This window comes from Rattus rattus, chromosome 9 (genome assembly GCF_011064425.1).
Source record: "Rattus rattus isolate New Zealand chromosome 9, Rrattus_CSIRO_v1, whole genome shotgun sequence".
Lineage (NCBI taxonomy): Eukaryota > Metazoa > Chordata > Mammalia > Rodentia > Muridae > Rattus > Rattus rattus.
The window spans coordinates 45,627,931-45,648,253 of NC_046162.1; the positions used below are offsets into that span (position 1 = coordinate 45,627,931).

Consider the following 20,323-nt stretch of genomic DNA (forward strand, 5'->3'; position numbering starts at 1 on the left):
CCTCCCAGCCGAGTGGCCCCTTCCTTTCTGATGCTGCTCTAATCTTCTTTGGTGGTCCCCACAACCAGCTCAGCATCCTCTTCCCTGCAGCTCATCTCAACTTTTGAGCCAGCCCAGAACTCTATGGATAAAGATTTCGTCTTGGAGCACCTCGTTCTTACCGTCCTTCCATTCTCGAGTGGCTGGATTGATGATGCCAAAGAGTTCGTCATTTGTGACAGCTTTGGGGTTAAGGTCAGTCCACACAGGGCGATGTCTCATGATCTGATAGGTCTTGTGTAAAGACCTCAGTACCTGTGATTTCCCAGTACCAGCACCACCCACGACGAACACAGAGTGCCTCACGGCTAGCAGCTCCTCCAGCTGGACTACCTGGGAGGAGAAGGACAGGTTATCATGGCCACTCTGCTATGAGCAAGGCTGATGTGTGAAGTGAGACTGGAAGTAAGCCATGGAACAATGGGAGTGCTTATCACCAACATAGTGGGGATTAATCTGCAGGAATATCACAGTTCCCACATTTGCCCATGTGAGCATCAGCAGCTGACTAAGTTCTAAGGAACTGCCAGATGAGGGGCATTCTGATTGCTGTCATAGTCTGATGGGGAAGAAAGTCATGTTGGAAAATCATAGTACCGGGGTGTGTGTGTGTGTGTGTGTGTGTGTGTGTGTGTGTGTGTGTGTGTGAAAGTAACACAAACATTTACCAAGTTTGTAGGAATTACTTATCTTGAAGACAACAAGAATAAGGAAACGTTTCCAGAGAATAGGGCATTTAAACCAGGGTTCTACAGGCAAATAAGAGTTTGTCCAGAGGATGCACAGGAAGGGTATATTGGAAGACCTAGGGACAGGAGGATGACAGCATACACAATGGTTTGCAGTACGATATAGAATGTGATGTGAATGACTGGGTGGTTTGGGGGGATGGAGACAGAAAAAACCATGGAGAAAGTATGCATCAAACCACTGTGCACTAAATTAAAGCTCAAAAGAACAAGCAGACCTGTAGGTAGTCAAGCTCCTGCCGTCTGTCTGCTCCTTCAGTGGCTACCTATAGCACTGGAGATAAAGTCCTAAATCCTTTGGCAATCTAGCTCAAACCAGACTCCATTCTTGTCTCTTATCTCCCAGTATGCACATTTCCCCCCACACAGATGATGCTCTCCTATGCTGATTTCCATGTCTCTGCCTTGTGCTTAAAGGTACCCTTCCTGTATCCCAGCACTTGACAACATCATGGTGGCTACTTTTCTGACTCACTGATTGATAGCCAGCTCACCAAAGGAGCTAGGACTTCAAGGGGTGGGGCCTAGTGGGCAGTGCTCAGGCAACTTAGATATATGCTATCACAAGGGACACAAGGATATCTTGTGATATCCTGTGAGACCTGGTTTATTCTCATGAGAAGGTGGATATAAAAGACTCCTAAACTTGGCCCCAGCTCTTTCAAGCCCTTTTAAGTTTCCTTCCTAGATGGATTGCTTGCTTGAGAACATAGCACTGCCGCTGCTGCCTGTCTTGTTGGCTCTCACCAGTGCTGAGTCAAAGTAGGTGCTGTGCCCTAGAACTTCAAGGTTTCTGACTCACCTGCACTTCTACCACCCAGCTAGAAAACTTAATTTTGTTGCTCTTGACCCTTGAATCTCCATGAGGAAGTATCTTTGAGTGACACTACAACATGCCCTCTGCTCTGTGCTAAGTCCTTTCAGTCTGGACATACCACTTCTCATGTGGAAGATCCTTTTTCCTAAAGCTCTCTGTCTGAGGGTATCCTATCTCACATTCTATCAGGGCTGAGACTTCTGCCATGTTTTCAGAGACTTGCCATGATGTCCATGTCTCAGTTTCTATAGTTCTATGAGCTATTTTCTTTGCCTTTAAGGAATTCTAATAGGAATTTTAAGGGATCACAGGATTGCACAAGTGCTCAATGAGAGAGTTTTGGGGGATTACTTTGTAGAAGTTGAAGTGGTGATGCAAATGTGAAGTGAGTAGGGAATGTCGTCTTCTGCTTTAAGAGTTTTTAGCAGAGTGCCTCCATCTTAGCAGAAGCAGCTATAGAAAAGGAAAGGAGAAAAGAAGAAAGCAGAATGCCAGACAACCTACAAAGGGAAAGACAGGATACTAGAAGAAAATCATGGTAGGCATTTGTGTGCTAGATGTCATGACCAGACTCCAGAAAGTCAGGGAAGACATGACATGCCCTGATTTTAAGACAGCATCTTAAGTTACAACTATTGTATGAGCCTCACTGGGTTTACCTCACCTCTTTGGAGAGGGTGCATCCCAGGATTAGCCACTTTAAGGGAACACCCTCAGCCTGACATTCAGAGGCCTCTCCTTCACAGCCCCATGCTATCCCTCCAGTCTTAACTGCAACCTTCTACCCAAGTTCCCATCACCACAATACCTTTTCCTTTGTCGTTACTGGGTTCCCTGCTGCTGTCTGCATAACCTGTGTTTCCTGCATACATCCTTTTGTTGACCGCTTCTACCCTGAATAGAAGGCAATCTTGCCTTTCTTTACCTCCAAAGGTCCATCTGTCCACTGAACTTGGAAGACAGGAGATAGTGAGTGGGGATGGATCAACTGGGTGCAAAGGGCAGATCATGCTTTCCTTTCTTCTGTAAATGAAATTCCAGCAATGAAAGCACATACCTCATTGCACTGAGAAGGGTGTGTGCCAATTCACTCTAAAGTTTGTCTTTTCCTAACTGGGGCTTATTCTCTCTCTACCAATGAACATACCATGTGGTGGAAATTCCTCCTGGAAGATCTTTGTTTTACTTCCCTTTGGGGGTGGGGCACTTTCTCCCTCATAAAAGTTCTTCCTTTACTGTCTTCTAGAGGTTCATTTTTCCACTTGTGAAATGCCTCTGTATCATCTGCCTCCGGTTGTTGGGGAGATCAAATGTGTGACAGATTATAAAATCCATGTAGGAACTCCAAAGTGATGAACATGTGTTTCTCACATCTATGTCTTTGTACTTGGATACCTTGACTGTTCTTTCTGGCAACTGTCTTCTTCAGTCAGCTAAACCTGTTTCCAGGACAAGCAGTCATTTCTAGCATTTCCATTTCATATATACTGTGAAGCCATCACATTTGGCAAAATCACACGTGAAAATGACAGACTCGTGGAAAACCAGGATTAGTGTGGGCAGGGAGATATACAGAAAACTGTGCTCCAAGCCCTAAATCGTCATCAGTGACCCCTGTCCCTAACGACATGGGCACACAATTCATTTTTACTTTGCCTCAATGTCAGTATGCATGTTGCAGGCTTAAATCAGTTTAAGCACTCAGCTCCCTCATTAGAGAGGCAGGTCCTGTTCTGTTGGAGACTATTTTAATATCAATTAAAGATCAGACCCAGATGGAACCTTCCTCATTAAGCCACTGTTTGAATGTGAGGGAGACAGTTTCCCAGGGTCTCTGTGTGCTCTTGCAGCTTCTGCAGCAGCGCATGAGCGCCCTAAATTGGTCTTAAAGATGCCAGCAAAATATAGTGAAGATTCAGCTTTTCCTCTTAAGGTCCATAGCACTGAACAGTTCATTTTCTATTGATGTTAATGGCAGGGGGCTCCCTCTTTGTCTTGTCTTCCCCATCATTATTCCACATTGTGGTCTCCCACTAAAGAACTACTACGGTATTGAGTTGTTTCTAATTAGGTGCATATCTGTACATCTAAAATTCCATTGGAATGAAGCATGAAGGATAATGTGTGGTCCAAGTAAAGAATTCAGAGACAGAGAGGCATGTCAGGGAAAGCCCCACACACCTTGAGCACAAAGTTGTCCTCAGCCTGGAGCTTAAGGTCCACAATGGCTTTCCGAACCACAGCTTCAAAGTCCAAATCTCTCTTCCGGGGGACGTCAAGAGCAGGGAAGAGGTCGCCGATCAGACCCATGAACACTGGCATGTCATCCGTCACAATCTTGGGGATGTTGAAGTCTCTCAAGGAGCGCATCAGGACTTGGTCCTCTGGTCGGTCAGGGTCTCCCCGTTTCAGTGATCCTGCTACCACAAGGACAGACTTGATGGCCCGAAGTCCCCAGTCATAGTGATCCTGTGGGAAGATAGCATAGGAAGGCCAGAGTTGCTTAGATGTAGAGTATCATATGCATGGGCTACATAACTCACACAAAATTATAGCATGGTCACTACTGAAGCTCGGGTGGAGGGGAGGTGAATAGGTCTCTGAACACTCTGCTCTCAATCTGGCATTTCTTATATTTGTTCATCTAGGATAATACAACAGACAGAACATTTAAGGGAATGGGGCCCTGGAGGGTGAACAAGACCCATTTTCAAATTGATCTTGTTGTTCCTCATATATTCAGAGACTGCAAGGGCTATCAAGAAGAGAGCATCTTGGCTGTTAGAAAAGGTACAGGTTGAGCTTGAGATTTTCCTTAGAGGCTGCCAAACTCATCAAGAATAGTTTTTAAAAGTATATTTCCTAGCTTCATCAATCTTATCTAGTTTTGGTGACTGTATATATATGGGCCCACATGTGGCAGCAGGCTCTGAATGTCCTTTTCTTCAGTCTCTGTTCCAAACTTTGCCTCCATATACCTTCCTATGAATATTTTTGTTCCCCCTTTTAAGAAGGAGTGAAGCATCCACACTTTGGTCATCCTTTTTCTTGAGCTTCATGTGGTCTGTAGATTGTATCTTGGGTAATTCGAGCTTTTGGGCTAATATCCACTATCAGTGAGTGCATACCATGTGTGTTTTTCTGTGATTGGGTTACCTCACTCAGGATTATATTTTCTAGTCCCATCTATTTGCCTATGAATTTCATGAAGTCATTGTTTTTGATAGCAGAGTAGTACTCCATTGTATAGATGTACCACATTTTCTGTATCCATTCCTCTGTTGAAGGGCATCTGGATTCTTCCCAGCGTCTGGCTATTATAAATGAGGCTGCTATGAACATAGTGGAGCATGTGTCTTTGCTGTATGTTGAAGCATCTTTTGGGTATATGCCCAGGAGAGTGGCATACCTGGGTCCTCAGGTAGTGCAAGGAACCGGATATAGATGTCTCCTGAGAGGCACAGCCAGAGCATGTCAAATACAGAGGTGAATACTAGCAGCAAACCATTGAAATGAGAACAGGATCCTCATTGGAGGAATTAGAGAAAGGATTGAAAGAGCTGAAGGGGCTTGCAACCCCATAAGAACAACAATGCCAAACAACCAGAGCTCCCAGGGACTAAACTACTACTAAATCACTGACCCATGGCTCCAGCTACATATGTAGCAGAGGATGTCCTTGTTGGGCACCAATGGAATGAGAAGCCTTTGGTCCTGCAAAGGTTGGTTCGCCGCAGTGTAGCAGAATGTCAGTGGAGGAGAGGGGAACACCCTTATAGAAGAAGGGGATGGAGATGGGATAGGGGGCTTATGTCCGGGAAACCAGGAAAGGGAATAACATTTGAAATATAAATAAAAAAATAAAAGGAAAAAAAAAGGTATACTTCCTGAGGCTAGGGGCATAGTTAATGGCAGAAATCTTACCTAGCATACGCAAGCTCCTAGGTTTGATTCCCAACACTACAAAAAGAATTGTAAGATTTCCACAGTACCACCAGTGCTGATGGCAGATTCTGGGGCAAATGGATTGTAAAACTGGCCCCAGAGTTCCACAACATGGCGAGGGGAGGAGGTGGTACAGAATACAGAGTTTGATCTCATGAATCTAGGTTCAAGACCCTACTTTGCCTCCCACCATATCACAATATAATTAGAGCTGTAATAAATGGCACAAAGGAAAAAGTTCCCATGTGCAGTGAAGACAAAAGATGCAGTGGCTTTACCCGGGGGACTGGAGACCAGAGATGGCCTACTGAAGGAAAGGCATTATGGAAGGAATAGAAGTCAGTTAGGCACAGATGAGGGAGCAGTGCAGTCAGGAAAACAGGGTTTTCACCAGCTCAAGATGCGATGATGGCTTATCTCAGGGAACTTCAAGAAGACTTAGGCAGGTAGAACACTGAATGAGGAACGTGAGTGAGAGCCATTGAGGAAGGCAGAGGACAGAGGACAGAGCACTACAGCCTCCAGCAGAGGGATCACAAGTTTGTCTCGATGCTAAGACCAGTGAGGGACATTTCAAAATAATTACTTTAGCTTAGCTGTTATCTTGAGAAGTGGTTGAGGAAGTTGAATTGCCAGCAGCAAACTTATTCTACAGTCAGGTGCAAGAGCGTAACAGGGATACATGGGTACTTGCAACTAGAGTGGGTCCAGTGAGCATGGAAAAGCATGGCTGATTCTGGTTAGCACTAGTCAGTGTTCTGCTGAGGCAATAAGTATCCTGGCCAAAATAAATTTGAGAAGAAAGGTCTATTTTAGCTCATAGATTATAATTCATCATTGAGAGAAGCCAGGAGAGTAACCCAAGGAAGGATCTTGAAGTAGAAACCACTGAGAGCCACATACTTGTTTGTTTTCAGGCTTACATTGTGCTCTCTTTCTTATATAGCTCAGGCCTACTTGCCTAGAGATGGCGTTGCTCACAGTGATCTGGGCCCTCCTACATCAACTATCAATCAAAAACATTCCCCACCACAGACATGTCCACAGGTCAGAATGATGGAGGCTGTTCCTCCACTGAGGCTCTCCCTTCTCAAGAGTGCCAAGTTGACTACCAAGGTGACCTATGACAAGGAGACTCCAGAAAGCAGAATCAATATCACTTTGTTAATGATTAGGTTCAAGAAGGAGAAGAAAGTGTCCTGGATGAATCCTTGCCTACCCCCTCCATACTCCCCCTTAGCAAGAAGTACATGGTGGCTTCACAAACTGTGTCAAGGACAGCAGGGACAGAAGGGTTGCTGGGGTTGGCAGGGAAGAGCAGCTTTGAGTGTGCTGGCTGGAGCTGCTCTCTAGATGTATGGAGGATGGTGGGGATACACCATTGACAATATATGTTTAGACACGGGAGAGAGGCTTGTGACAGGATTGAGAACGGAAGTCACCGGCTTTGAAAGTCACTGGTGATGGAGAACCTAGAGAGAGGATGTGATGAGCAGCTATGGAGGACACAGGATGCATCTGTCTTGTAAATATGTGATGGGACTGATAGAGTCCACAGCAGTGAAGGTAATCAGAGCAAGGTGACCCCGAAGGGAGCATGAAACTTCCTGGGATGCTTTTGTGGTTATCCTCAACACCAAGAAATTCTCCAGGCAGAGTATGGATGGTCCTTGCACATACTGGGTTCAATTTTATTAAGATGTTATTTCCTGGGTCTGCCTTCAGTAGAAGGCATTTTAAAATTACGCTTCTAAGGAAAAGCATAAAACTCTTATTCTAAACCACTCCCAGCACACACCCCATCCCATTTCTTCTAGGAACTGTCACTCATCACTGCTATGTTTCCAATGGGGCACTTGTCTGAGAAAGGCCATGAAGAACACCATTAAAAAATAATCTGGTGCTTCAAGACTCTCAACAAGTGCCGAGTTGAAAACTGAACACAAACTTTTATTGCAGAAGTCCCCAGATCTTCTATTATTGCATGTCAGACTAGACACTTTGTGACAGATACTGCATTGGTTTAGAGCCAGGCCCCCGAGTGGTGCTTGGTCAGTAGCTTCCACAGAGATCCTACCTGTTTGGAGAGAAGTTCTTTACACAGCCGGTAAAGGGTAATGAACTTCCTGGCCAGCAATCGGGCTTCAATGAATCCTTCTGCTACCAGCATAATCTCACAGATCAGCTCAAAGTCTGGAACTACCATTGCACAGGGCCTGGATGCAGGGAGACAGAGGCGGAGAAACTGAGTCGAAGGGGAGATTGCAGGATAAGAGATGCTTGCTGTGATCACACAAAGAGCTGTCTTCAAGGGCAAAAATTCATGGAAAGACCTTTGTAATCACTCCATCTCACACTTCAAAATCTGAGACGAGTTAAGTAAGGATAAAGGGAGTGACCCTCTTACCCCAACATGGTGGATAATATAGGCAGGCATGGGGAAGAGTCAGGGCTACAACTCAGGTCTTGTGTCTTGAGGTCAATGTGCCTTACACAAAGGCAAGGATTAACACAGTAAGCTGTCTAAAATAGGCAAGGAGCTAGGATCGAAGAATGGAGCCTCTCCCTGGGTGTCTGCTGGAATTAGAGCATTTCTCAGCTCCATCTCCTCAAGGTGGGGATGTCCTCCAGGCAGTCATGGTGCATTTTGCATTTATTTATATAAATGTTTTTAACTTTCTAAAGCTAAGGACCAAGGTCAAGATTAGCACCATCATGACATAAGATAGCATATACAAGAACACAGAAGAGCTGAGGTTTTCATTTCTATATAAGATGAAATTCTATCTTATATAAGATTATAAGATAATTTACTGTGTTTTTCTTTTCTCTGGCATTAGTGATATATATATTTTTAATTTTAAGTGACTTGTCAAAGCTATTAATTTATTTGGTGTTGTGTATACTTACAACTATTTAATTGATGTGCATGGTTTTGAGCATGAATATGGAGGACAGAAGTTAAGCTTCAATACTATTTCTCAGAAGCCACCCACCTTGTTGAGACAATGTGTCTCATTGACTTGCAGCTCATGGATTCAGATATGCTGGCTGGCCAGCAAACTCCAGGGAGATAGATACTTTTGTTCTCCAACCTGGCACCATAACCAGCTTTTTAAAAGTAGACCGAACTCAAGTTCTTCTCATGTTTGTACCACAAGCACTTCACTGGCTGAGATATCTCCCTGTCAAATCTCTTTAATTGTATTTTCCTGCATGGTTAACATTTATTTTTCAAAATTATTGAAGTACATATTATCCTTTGAAATGTTTTACACTGCAGTCAGAATCGAAGAAGCCACCAAATATTTAGGTTTTCAAAATCATTTGGCAGTCTGAACATGAGGACATCAATGGAATTTAATGGGGCTGTGGAAAATTATGCTGCAGAAGGAAGATTAGCAAGTAACATGGGAAAATATTAATTAATTATATTAATTAAACAATATTGCCAGCTCCCAGCTATGAAAAATAAATGCTGACATGGTATGGGAAGAAAAATGACAAGAAGTTACAGGATTGCCCCTAGGTAACAGGACTGAGCTGGGAGGAGCCAAAGCTCCAGTTTCAAACTCCCATTCTGCTGTTAATTACTAGAGAATCCATCAATTTTGTCACAGTACAGGGGGATACTAATAGCATCGATGTTATAGGACCTTTGTGAGAATTAATGTAAAATAGATGTTCATCTTAATATTTTAAATGATTTCTTTCTCTGGACTAGAGAGGCAGGTCTGTGCTTAAGATCATTTGCTGTTCTGAAAGAGGACCTGTGCTTCATTCCAAGCTCCCACATGGTCAATAACAATCATCTGTGACTCTAGTCCCAGAAGACACCATGTCCTTCTCTGGCCTCCATGGGTATCAGGCTTTGTCTTAGAGCTTTTATGGCTGCAACAAAACCACCATGACCAAAAAGTTGGAGAGGAAAGGGTTTATTCAACTTACACTTCTACATTGCTGTTCATCACCAAAAAAAGTCAGGACAGGAACTCAAATGGGACAGGGACCTCGAGGCAAGAGCTGATGCAGAGGCCATGAAAACATGCTGTTACTGGCTTGCTCCTTATGGTTTGCTTGGCCTTCCTTCTTATTGAACCCAGGACCATCAGCTCAGGGATGGCTCTACTCACCATGGGCTGGGCCCTCCCCCATTGATCACTGATTGGGAAAATGCCTTCTAGCTATACCTCATGGTGGCATTACCTCAACTGAGGCTTCTTCTTCTCTGATGACTCTAGCTTGGGACAAGTGTACACACAAAACCAGCCAGTACAACACGTATGTAGTGCACATGCAGGCAAGATATTTATACACCTCAGATAAAAATAAATAACTTAAAACTATTGTTCTTATTTTTCCCATCTTTCTTCTATGAATATATTTAAGACTGCCAGAGTCTGAATAATTGTGTCTCCCTAAAATTGTTATGGAAACCCCCCAGTGTGATGGGATTGGGACGTACACGTCATGAGACTGAGGCCGTAGGAATAGGATGAGGTCAGAGATCAAGTTTGCTGGTCTTTGCCACAGAGGAATACCTGAGGTCACCATCTCTTGCAACTTGGAAGTGAGCCATTCTAGAACTTGACCATTTGAGCCTCTGAGACTTTGGACTTCTGGCTTCAAGCACTCTGAAAAGTATCTACTGTTTGGTCTACAGCAGTTTGCTACTGTAGATGGCCTAGACTAAGATGACTTTAAATTGAAAGAGAAAACACGAGGAGCAATTTTGGTTGAACCTATCTGTATTATTGTTTGCCATATCTACCTTACTTAATAGATATGTAAATAAACAGCCAACAGTGCAGTGTTCTGGGATGGTGAGTATAGCCTGCTAATATTTCAATGGTTTTTGTTTAATGTAGGAATTGCTTGAGTGAGGCCACTCCCATGCTGGTGTGACTCAGAGAATTGCTTCAACAGGAGTGTAAGGCCGAGCCATATGTGTGGTGGTACACAGGTAAGATCCCAGCCCTCCATAGGCTGAGGCACGGATGTAGATCTCTCCCGAGAGACACAGCCAGAATACAGCAAATACAGAGGCGAATGCCAGCAGCAAACCACTGAACTGAGAACGGGACCCCCGTTGAAGGAATCAGAGAAAGAACTGGAAGAGCTTGAAGGGGCTCGAGACCCCATATGAACAACAATGCCAACCAACCAGAGCTTCCAGGGACTAAGCCACTACCCAAAGACTATACATGGACTGACCCTGGGCTCTGACCTCATAGGTAGCATTGAATATCCTAGTAAGAGCACCTGGAAGGGGAAGCCCTGGGTCCTGCTAAGACTGAACCCCCAGTGAACGTGATTGTTGGGGGGAGAGCGGCAATGGGGGGAGGATGGGGAGGGGAACACCCACAAAGAAGGGGAGGGGGGGGGTTAGGGGGATGTTTGCCGGGAAACCGGGAAAGGGAATAACACTCGAAGTGTATATAAGAAATACTCAAGTTAATAATAATAATAAAAAAAAGAGACTGAGGCAAACAGAATCACAGGTCCTAGGCCAGCCTGGGCTACACCGTAGGACCATGTTTTAAAACAAACAAGCAAGCAAGCAACAGACCAAATCTGGGAGAGAGTAGGGCAGCTAGTGAGATGTCTGGCAGCCTGATTGGGCACCATGAGGTTGACTCCACCTTCTTTGGAGAGGTCACTGTCCCCGAGCTGTCCAATGAGACAGGCAGTACTATCGCACTTCCCACTATCTCTTTCTCCTACGAAAAATTTTAATGAACAGACGCTTCAAAAGCAGGAACATCCTCCACTTCTCTCTTTGTCTGGCCAAGTTCACTTGCCTGAAGAAAGAACGCAAACTCTAGCTCCTGCTAGGTAGGATCTTGATGTTTTCTTATCAAAATAAAATTAAAAAAAGATTTAAAACCACTGCCATATGCACATGCAACAAGGGTGAAATAAAAGAGGTGTTTCCATGTGTCTTTACCAGGATATAATTTGACACTGAGCTTTTTAGAAAGTAATTTGGCAATGTGTATCAAAAGCCTTAAAAATGTTCCTGCTCGTTAACTCTGTAATTCCACTCTGGGAAGCTAGCCAAACAAAATAATCATGCATACAGAAGAAGATTTATGTACAAAAAATGTACATTACAGAATTATGTATGAATTTATTTTAAATGCTAGAAACACTTAATATGCAGCCATGAGAGGCCAATTAATTATACCATGAACCACATACTTGATAGAAAAATATGTAGCCATGGAATGAGATTTATTAAAAATAACCCAATGGGAGAAAATATTTATGATAGGGTAGGGGATAAAAATAAAGAGTGAAACTGTACACAAGTAGCAAATGTATATTGCAAGTATATAAAAGAAATTAATATATACATATGCTATATGTGTGAGCTACAATTAAGCAAAGAATGATTTTACTGATGGCGTCATTATAATAAAAGTAGATATTTAAAATCTACTTTTGTTTTTTTATTCAGTTTTTTCATAAAATATATTGACCATGTTTTCCCTTCTCCAACACAATAGGACTTATGTACATATGACCTCACAGAGACAGTGGCACAACACACAAGACCTGCAAAGCTCCAAGCCAGACTGGGTCATAGCATGGAGAGAGGGCAACAGCCCCAGGGTCCCACCCCAAACCATGAAGCTATCTGCTACTGATATCTGAGGGCAAACAGAAGATCAATGGAATGTCAACAGGGGGAAGAAAGTCTGCTCTATAAACGTTCCAAATTTTCTCTAACGAATAAACTAAATTTTCAGTAGGAAAATTCAACAAACTCCTCTTTGGGGAGGCCCTGTGTAGAGACATACATACCTGAAGAGGGCCTTGAGGTTTTCCGGCAGTTCTGTGCGGCCAGCATAGCCCGGGTTCATAGTGATGAAGATGCCCACAGAAGGGTCAAGGCTAATCTCCTCCCCAAGGAAGCTGAACCTCTGCTTCTTGTCTCTGATTGCGTCCTGGATGCTTTTCACCTGGCAGAGGATCAGAGGAAAGATGACTCCTGAAATTTCAGTGGTGGCTGGTCACTAAAGCTGGAAATCCAGATACACAGCACAGGCAATTGTTCTGTGGCCCCTGCATTGAAGGACAGGCATGGTGGGGGCGCCTGGAGCCTTTGCCGATGGCACTAAGCATGAGACTGAAAGGAGTCTGGGTGTCTACTAGAATGGGAGTGTGTGTGTGTGTGTGTGTGTGTGTGTGTGTGTGTGTGTGTGTGTGTATGTGTGTGTGAGAGAGAGAGAGAGAGAGAGAGAGACAGAGAGAGACAAAGAGAGACAAAGAGAGACAGAGATAGAGGCATGAGGGACAGGGGTGCTGGGGATCAAACTCAGGGCCTTGCACATGCACATGCCTGTGTCATGCCTCCTGACTTCATTCCTAGCCCTGAGTACATTTTCTGCACAGAAAGTCATTTAAACATCAAGATACTTGGAGGGAACACTTCAACCCATCACCTCCGCTCCACTGTCACAAAGTAGAGGCACAGGGAGGTGGAGTGGTGTCCCCACAGTCACAGAGCCCTTCTGTGGGGCAGCAGGGTTTGTATCCATGCCAGGGGATTCTTGAGGATGTGTTCTTGGCCCCGGACCCATGGTGAGAATGCAGGTACCTACCCCCCCAGGCTGGTTCTAATAGTGATAAAATCTACCTGGAAGAAAATAGCAGCATGTGTGGAACATTTGAATGTGAACTTTGCCCCTGCAGCTGTGCTTATTGTCTCAGCTTAAGCCATCTCTCCCCACATTGCATGTCTAGGGTGACATTATGCATGCATGGAGTCTGAATGATAATGTCTTCACAGATTGGAGAGTCTGGACTATGGGGAGGGGTGGCATGAGTCAGAATGACACAGGTACGCTAAGACTTGAAAAGGGACCTATTCAAGGGGATTCCACTTCCTAATTGCCTCTGATGAAGCCAGAGGATTATGTTAGCTGAGGCATTAAAGGGCTAGTTATACCAAATCTTCAGGAGAGCTGAGAAATTCTGGACAGGAAGATTGACACATTGATAACAGCCTCATAGCTTTTGTAGGATGTTAGGATGAGGGACATTCCTGAGGCCACATGCGAACTAGTCTTTGGGTGGAATCTTCCACTCCCAAAAGTTCTCCCCTTTGCCCCTATAAAACTTCCAAGCCCTCCATGCCCCCATCTCCCACCCCCATGCTTCAACACACTCTTAGACTACTGCCCCTCATTGTTCTGATTAAGAGTAACCCTGCTTCTTTAGACATCTGTCTCCTCTTTCTATTATTACCTCCACCAGTCCCAATCTAACAAGTGTGATCTGGTCAGAGCTGTCCATTCTGGGTAGGTCTTACAGTGAGAAGGGCAACAGAGGGAACTCAACCAGGTATGCTTTTCACTCTTCTTAGAAATACAGGCAAAAATGATCAGCTCTAGGAAGAAGGCAAGAAGCACGTACCAGCAGGCTGACTTTGCTCAGCTGGGCCGCACAGTATTGCTGCGAATTTCTAGCCTCTTGTGGGTCTTAGAAGCAAAACTTGAAGCTAAGACCAGGGCAGAGTTTGAAATGAACTTTCAGCACATCTGTCAAGGATGGGTGATAGAAAAGCCAAGGGTTGCCCGGTTCTGCAGAGGGCTATGGAGTGTGTGTGTGTGTGTGTGTGTGTGTGTGTGTGTGTGTGTGTGAAGGTGGGAGAGAAAGGGAAGGAGGTACCGTTGCCAGGATATGTGACAGTGACAGTTTGGCAATTGGGATGCAGCTCTTCTTCTGCAGTGAAGTTCTAATGACTGAATGTATTTGAGCTCACAGCAATTAGTGGGAACCTGAGACTTCTCTCGGTGCAGAATACCAATGTCGCTCAGGCGGAGCCAGCCTTCAGCACCCTGTGCACTGACCACCCAGGCTGAAGTCTGCTGGTTCACTCTGGGCTCACAGCCCAGTCCTGCTCTGTCCTGGAGCTCCTTGCCATCCTCGATGTCTGAAAGTTAGGTGGCCGGTAAGAGCTGTGTCCTTCCTTCTTTCCTAGTCATTAAATCTATAAACTATACAGAGCACTTTCTTGGCTAGGGACAGGGAGGCAAGTTTAATTAGTGTTTACAAGCTGTTGTGCTGCCTTTGGGTGAAGGCCAAGGCTAGAGCGTAGGACCCTCCTGCTGTTGGCTCTGACTCCGCAATCTCTACCCAAACACTGAAGCTCAGAAAGCCCACACTCAGCAGGAATTCATGACGGCCTTTGGATCGGAGGCATCTGTGCTTTTGTGTAAAATTCTGTTGGGGGCTCTTGAGGGAAATGACTGAGCAGGCTGGTGGGTGTGGGGGATGCTGGAGCCTCTGTGTTGACAGGTGTTTCTCTTAGCCTGCTCCGTGCCAGGCACAAGACCATGGCTATGACTTTCCTCACTGCCTGTGCAGCAACTGAGACTACTGGGACAAGCCTCAGGGATGTGATGGTAATCGGGATCCGAGGGGCTAGATAAAGTCCAGAGGGTGCCACAGGGGGACACAGGTGCACAGAGAAGGTGAGGATTTAATGCAAACCCTGTTGGGTGGAGGCTGCCAGGCCAACTCTGCACACGCATCTCTAAACTTGCATCACTTCTGGGGATTTTAAAGCCACTGGGAGTATTATTATTATTATTATTATTATTATTATTATTATTATTAATAAATGTTATTTTGAAGCACCAGACCAGCACTGTCCTTTATGAAGCATGTGCAGAAAGCTTCCCAGTCATGTCTCTAGAGATTGAGATGGATGGTTTTAGATTCTAATTTTGTGGGGGTGGAAGTAAGGCAAAAGGTGGTTAAAAAACCACTCTGCTTTTAAGTTAACATTGTGTGTGTGTGTGTGTGTGTGTGTGTGTGTGTGTGTGTGTGAATAGAAGCTACTATCTTTGAAACTTTTTTGCATCTAAAATTGGCTCAAAATAAAACGTTACCAGGTAAAAAATGAACAGTTGCAAGTAGGGTAGGCCACGTCCTGAAACCAAACAAACTGAAAACAGGATGTATGTTTAGCCACTTCATCCAGAAGGGGCGTGGCAGAAGTCAAGCATGACCTCATCAGACTCAGGCTGACATCAGGTAACTGGTGATAGGTCCCTACGTATTCTAATAGACAGTCTGGTTGTTATGACTACCACAGAGAGTACCTACTAGGAAACTGTGGTATCACCTAGGTGACAGATTCTTTCTGCAAGTTTATTTGCATTTATTATGAACACCTCATTTGTTTTACTCTGAAAATAATGTTTATTATATATTACAAACATTTTCTATGAACAGTAAAAGACATTCATATCACCCATTAAAGACACAGAAATGTAAATCTGTAAGGGTGCTGAGTCTCAGCTGGGGATCGTTTTCACCAATCTCCATGGGTGAATCTGGAGACATTCTTACAACATGGAAGGAAGGACGCTCCACTCCTCTGGGTGGGTAGATGTTCTACACTACCCAGGACAGACTTTGCAACAGATCTCCCCTGGAAGCTGGCATTCTCAGAAGTCTGTCCTGTGTTCTCCCACTCAGGCCTCGAATCTCTCAGAGTGTATGACACATGCAAATCGTCTTATCCTTGTGCATATGATACAATTTAGGGAGGTCACAGGCTAACCCAACCTGTGTGAATGTTCTCAGTTTTCCTGCCCACTCCTTTACCATACTCCTTCCAGTCTAGGGCTGCAGCTCTTTCTCTGGTTATTATTTTATGAAGCCTTTGTCCCAATTCCATCTATTATTAAAATCCTGCTTGGATTCCACAGTGATGGTAGGACGGAGTCCTGAAGGATGCCTTCAGGAAGAACAAATCAGTCACCATGTTGTACATTTTGTCAGAGTTCTGTGTTCCTTTACAGTAAGCTTCTCTAAAAAGGGTGCAACCTGGGACATTCTCAGGGCTCTGAGGCTGGAGCATTTCTTCTAGGCCTGGTGTCCTTGGAACTATGCTGTAGATCCCTTGCTAATAGATCTTCTGGCTTTTATTTATTTGGGGGAGGACAAGGCCTCACAGGCTACCCTTGAATTCATAGTCTTAACTGGGATTTGCTGCCAGGCCTGACTTGGTTCTATCAACTGCTTAGATGCTTCATGCCGCAACTCAGCCTCCAGTCAGTGCCTGTACCCACAAGTAGTAGGGACACCAGAGAATATGGGGGAAGCTCAGGGGCTACAGGTTCAAGGTAATAAGTTGTACCCTTGGTGGAATGTTCCCCAAGGCTCAGATAAGACAAGGTTTAGAGAGCTGGCTGGGCCAGCAATGAGGAGATTCTGAGAAGAATTAAGCAGTATAATGCTTTTTAAAAATAGCGAGTAATTTCTCTCGAAATTGCCACAGTGAGGATTTTCCCAAATGGATATGCAATTCTGCTTGACCAACCTGACAGAGACATGAAAATATCCGGCAACGTAAACACTGGAGCTTAATCACTTCTTCAGAAGTAACTGGGCTGAGAGCACGGAGGGGTGCGGGAGTGGGGACAGCAGGGATGTCAGCAGCTGGCACAGCTTCCAAACCAATATGCCAGCCAGGATGAGTGTGTGAATAATTAAGCACAATTTTCTCCTTGGATGCTTATATGATTTTAAATGTTACCAGCTCAGATTCTGCCTTAGCTGTCATCAGACCACTTCCTCCTGTCTGTCTTTTAAGGGTATGTCCCTAGACCAGAATATGGCAGCATCGGAGAGTCCCAAGTAGAACATATTTTACTAATTCTAGGAACAAAAGAGGAAAAGCCCTACGCTGACCTTTCAACATAAGACCATTCTGTTTTCTGGCTCCTGAGAAATGGACCACATGGAGTCCTGGAGGATGCCTTCAGGAAGAAAAACTAGTGAATGGCTAGAGTTGGTTAGATCATCTGGGGACTATCATCATCATCATCATCATCATCTTCATCACCACCACCACCATTACCTTCAACATCATTAACACCATTGCTGTTATAACAACCACTCACACCTCCACCCTCCTCCTCATTACTATCACCACCACCATACACTCCACCACCTTCACTGCCATTACTACCACCACCACCATTCATTTCCTCTTCATCATTGCTAGCACTACCACCATAAACACCATCACCCTCATTCTCATCCCCATCACTGTCATTATCATCACTAGTGTGCTCATCCTCATCATGGATCCCACTATCGTCATCTTCATCATCATCGCTATCATCAATACTGTCATCATCATCATCATCATCATCATCAACAACAACAACAACAACAACAATAACAATGCTTTCATTACCATCAGCATCACCACTAACACAATCTCCAAAATCACTACCAGATCCATCATTACATTCATTACTACTACCACAAACACCACCACTATCACCATCACTAACACGACCATTGCCATTATCATCAGTTACACCATCATCACCATAGCTACCATGACTACTACTAGGATCATTGCCCTAAAACTTGAGCCCCTATGATCTAGAGATCTTTGAGTTAAGTACTTTAGACATCAAATCATTGAAAAATTATTACACTGAAAGAACTGTGATTGGCTTGGTGAGCTCTCTGGGGGGAATGTTGAGAAGAATGCCTTGGAACACACAGAGACAGCCTGTGGCAAGCCGCTAGCACTAAGCATCACCCTGAGACACCCATCAATGGAATTAGGCAGCATGAGTGCTCTGGCCTTATGTGAAGTCAGAGACAGCAATATCTGGTTAGTGAGAGCAAGCAATGTCCTTTAAACACTGTGGCAAGCAGCCAGAGGAGAGGGCACAACAATCATGAATGCAGAGATGAGAGGAATTCATACAGATGAATGGAAGTAATAGAACAGTGGGCAAAGGGCAAAGTGGATGTCTATGGTGGGAGAAGTGGGAAAAGAAGCTCCAAGTACATGGGACAACAGAAGGAAACAGAGTCATGTCCAGTGGCTGCTACAAGGAAAAGACAGTATCTCCCCAGGTTTTCAGAGCCACTCATAAGCTACACAGGAAGGGGTTCGTCCCCACAGTCCACAGAGAGATTCTACAGCACTATTTCTGGTTCCAAGTTGTGATACGACCTCCCAGGGGTGGAGCCAGTCAGAAAATGTGTAATTTATGGTATGGTATGGTATGGTATGGATATAATGTCAATTTGTCTCCAGGAGTTAATATATTGGAATTAAATCTTCGTTATAAGATACTGAGAGGGAACTTGATCCAGCTATGGTGCCTAGAGACCCAACTTTTGGGAGGTGGTTATAGTTAGATTAGGTTATTTGGGTTAGGGCTCATGATTGAATCTTGTAGTTTTAAAAGCAAAAAGTCATTGCCAGATATGTGTTCTTGAAAGTCCAGTAATGTGAGACAAGTAAACCCATTTTCTTTATATGCTGTCTAATTTCATGTTTTTCATTATAATCACAGAAAAAGGCTAACATACTTTCTTGTAAAAATATGAATATTTGGTTTCAGTTTAGGTAATAGCAGGCTCCCATCTATACAAGGCAGAGGTGTGTTGATAAATACTTAACTGTCCAGAGAATCAAGGCCTTTATGTATTGAATAGATCAGTGCCATGAGCTGAAGATTTTAGAAGAAACAGTTACAATGATTAAACCTGGGGTCTTGTGCCTGTTAGGCTAGTATTCTCCCATTCATCCACATCCTTAGCTTCAGTTTCTTGGTAGAAATACTTCCTTCCTAGGCCCTGTCAAATCATGATAATGTGAGACCACAGAAATTTGCATAATCGACCCACCAAGTCAAGGCAGAACAATGTTGATGCAAAAGAGCTTTTAGGTCACAACTTGGGCCTTGTACCTAGACCTTCACTGACTCCTACTGAAAAGAGTAAATCTAAGGAAGGTGAAAGTTCAACTTGCTTTGGGAAGCTCCACTAAGGGACAGCTAGGGCAAGGGTCAGTGTTTGTGGAGTAGCCTTTGTCAGACAAGAGAGTCCAAAGGACTGACCACTACAAAACAGGCAAGTGAAAGGCCTCTGAGAGTCCCGTTGTGGCTCCTGGCTCCTAGTGGCAGCTGAAGCCCAGGGGTATATAGTGCTGTGAAATAGCAGCTGGCATAGGGTTGACCACTCTCCAGCCCTGCAGTTGCTCAAAGCTCCACATTTAGCCTCTGGTGACAGGGACAGCATGCTGGATGAGAGGGGTGTCAGCTGGAGGTTATGTAGACAGAGGCAGGCTCCTGCCAGGGCACATACTCCACTGAAGGGGATAATGCTGCCTTGGCCTGTTTCTCCCATGTGGTTGCTCTGCCTGATGTTCCATCCCTACCCTCATTCTGCCAACCTTCCTCCACTCCATGTTCTTGCCAAAAAAGAAAAAAAGAAAAGCTCAGCCCAGTTGAGTAGGGCATTTATAATCACACAGATCTACAGGGACCAGATCAGAAACTTTCTCATAGCTTTACACTCCTTCCCCTCCCCCTTCACTCTCCTCCCTCTCATTCTCTCCCCTACTTCCTTTTTTCTTTCCTATTTCCTTATTTCTTCCTGTTCATCTCCTTTCCCCTCCCCCTCCCTCCTCCCTTTCTCCTTTTTCTTCTGTTTCTTCTTCTTCTGTTTCTTCTTCTTCTGTTTCTTCTTCTTCTTCTGTTTCTTCTTCTTCTGTTTCTTCTTCTTCTTCTTCTTCTTCTTCTTCTTCTTCTTCTTCTTCTTCTTCTTCTTCTTCTTCTTCTTCCTCCTCCTCTTCTTCTTCTTCTTCTTCCTCCTCCTCTTCCTCTTCTTCTCCTCCTCCTCCTCCTCCTCCTCCTCCACCTCCTCCTCCTCCTTCTTCTCCTCCTCCCCTCCTCCTCTTCTTCATCTTCTTTTTCTTCCTCCTCCTACTCTTCCT

At 44.4% G+C, this 20,323-nt stretch overlaps 1 protein-coding gene across 1 annotated transcript in view; it reads right to left on the minus strand.

Moving 5' to 3' along the window:
* The window catches only part of Dnah9 (dynein axonemal heavy chain 9), a 343,066-nt gene that overhangs the window by 190,800 nt on the left and 131,943 nt on the right, over positions 1-20,323 (minus strand). Inside the window, exons 29-32 of the mRNA XM_032914418.1 lie at positions 12,358-12,515; positions 7,628-7,766; positions 3,787-4,074; positions 162-372 (exon numbers count right to left, since the gene is read on the minus strand). Of these exons, the coding sequence (XP_032770309.1) occupies positions 162-372; positions 3,787-4,074; positions 7,628-7,766; positions 12,358-12,515 (796 nt within the window). The remainder of the gene's footprint in view (positions 1-161; positions 373-3,786; positions 4,075-7,627; positions 7,767-12,357; positions 12,516-20,323) is intronic.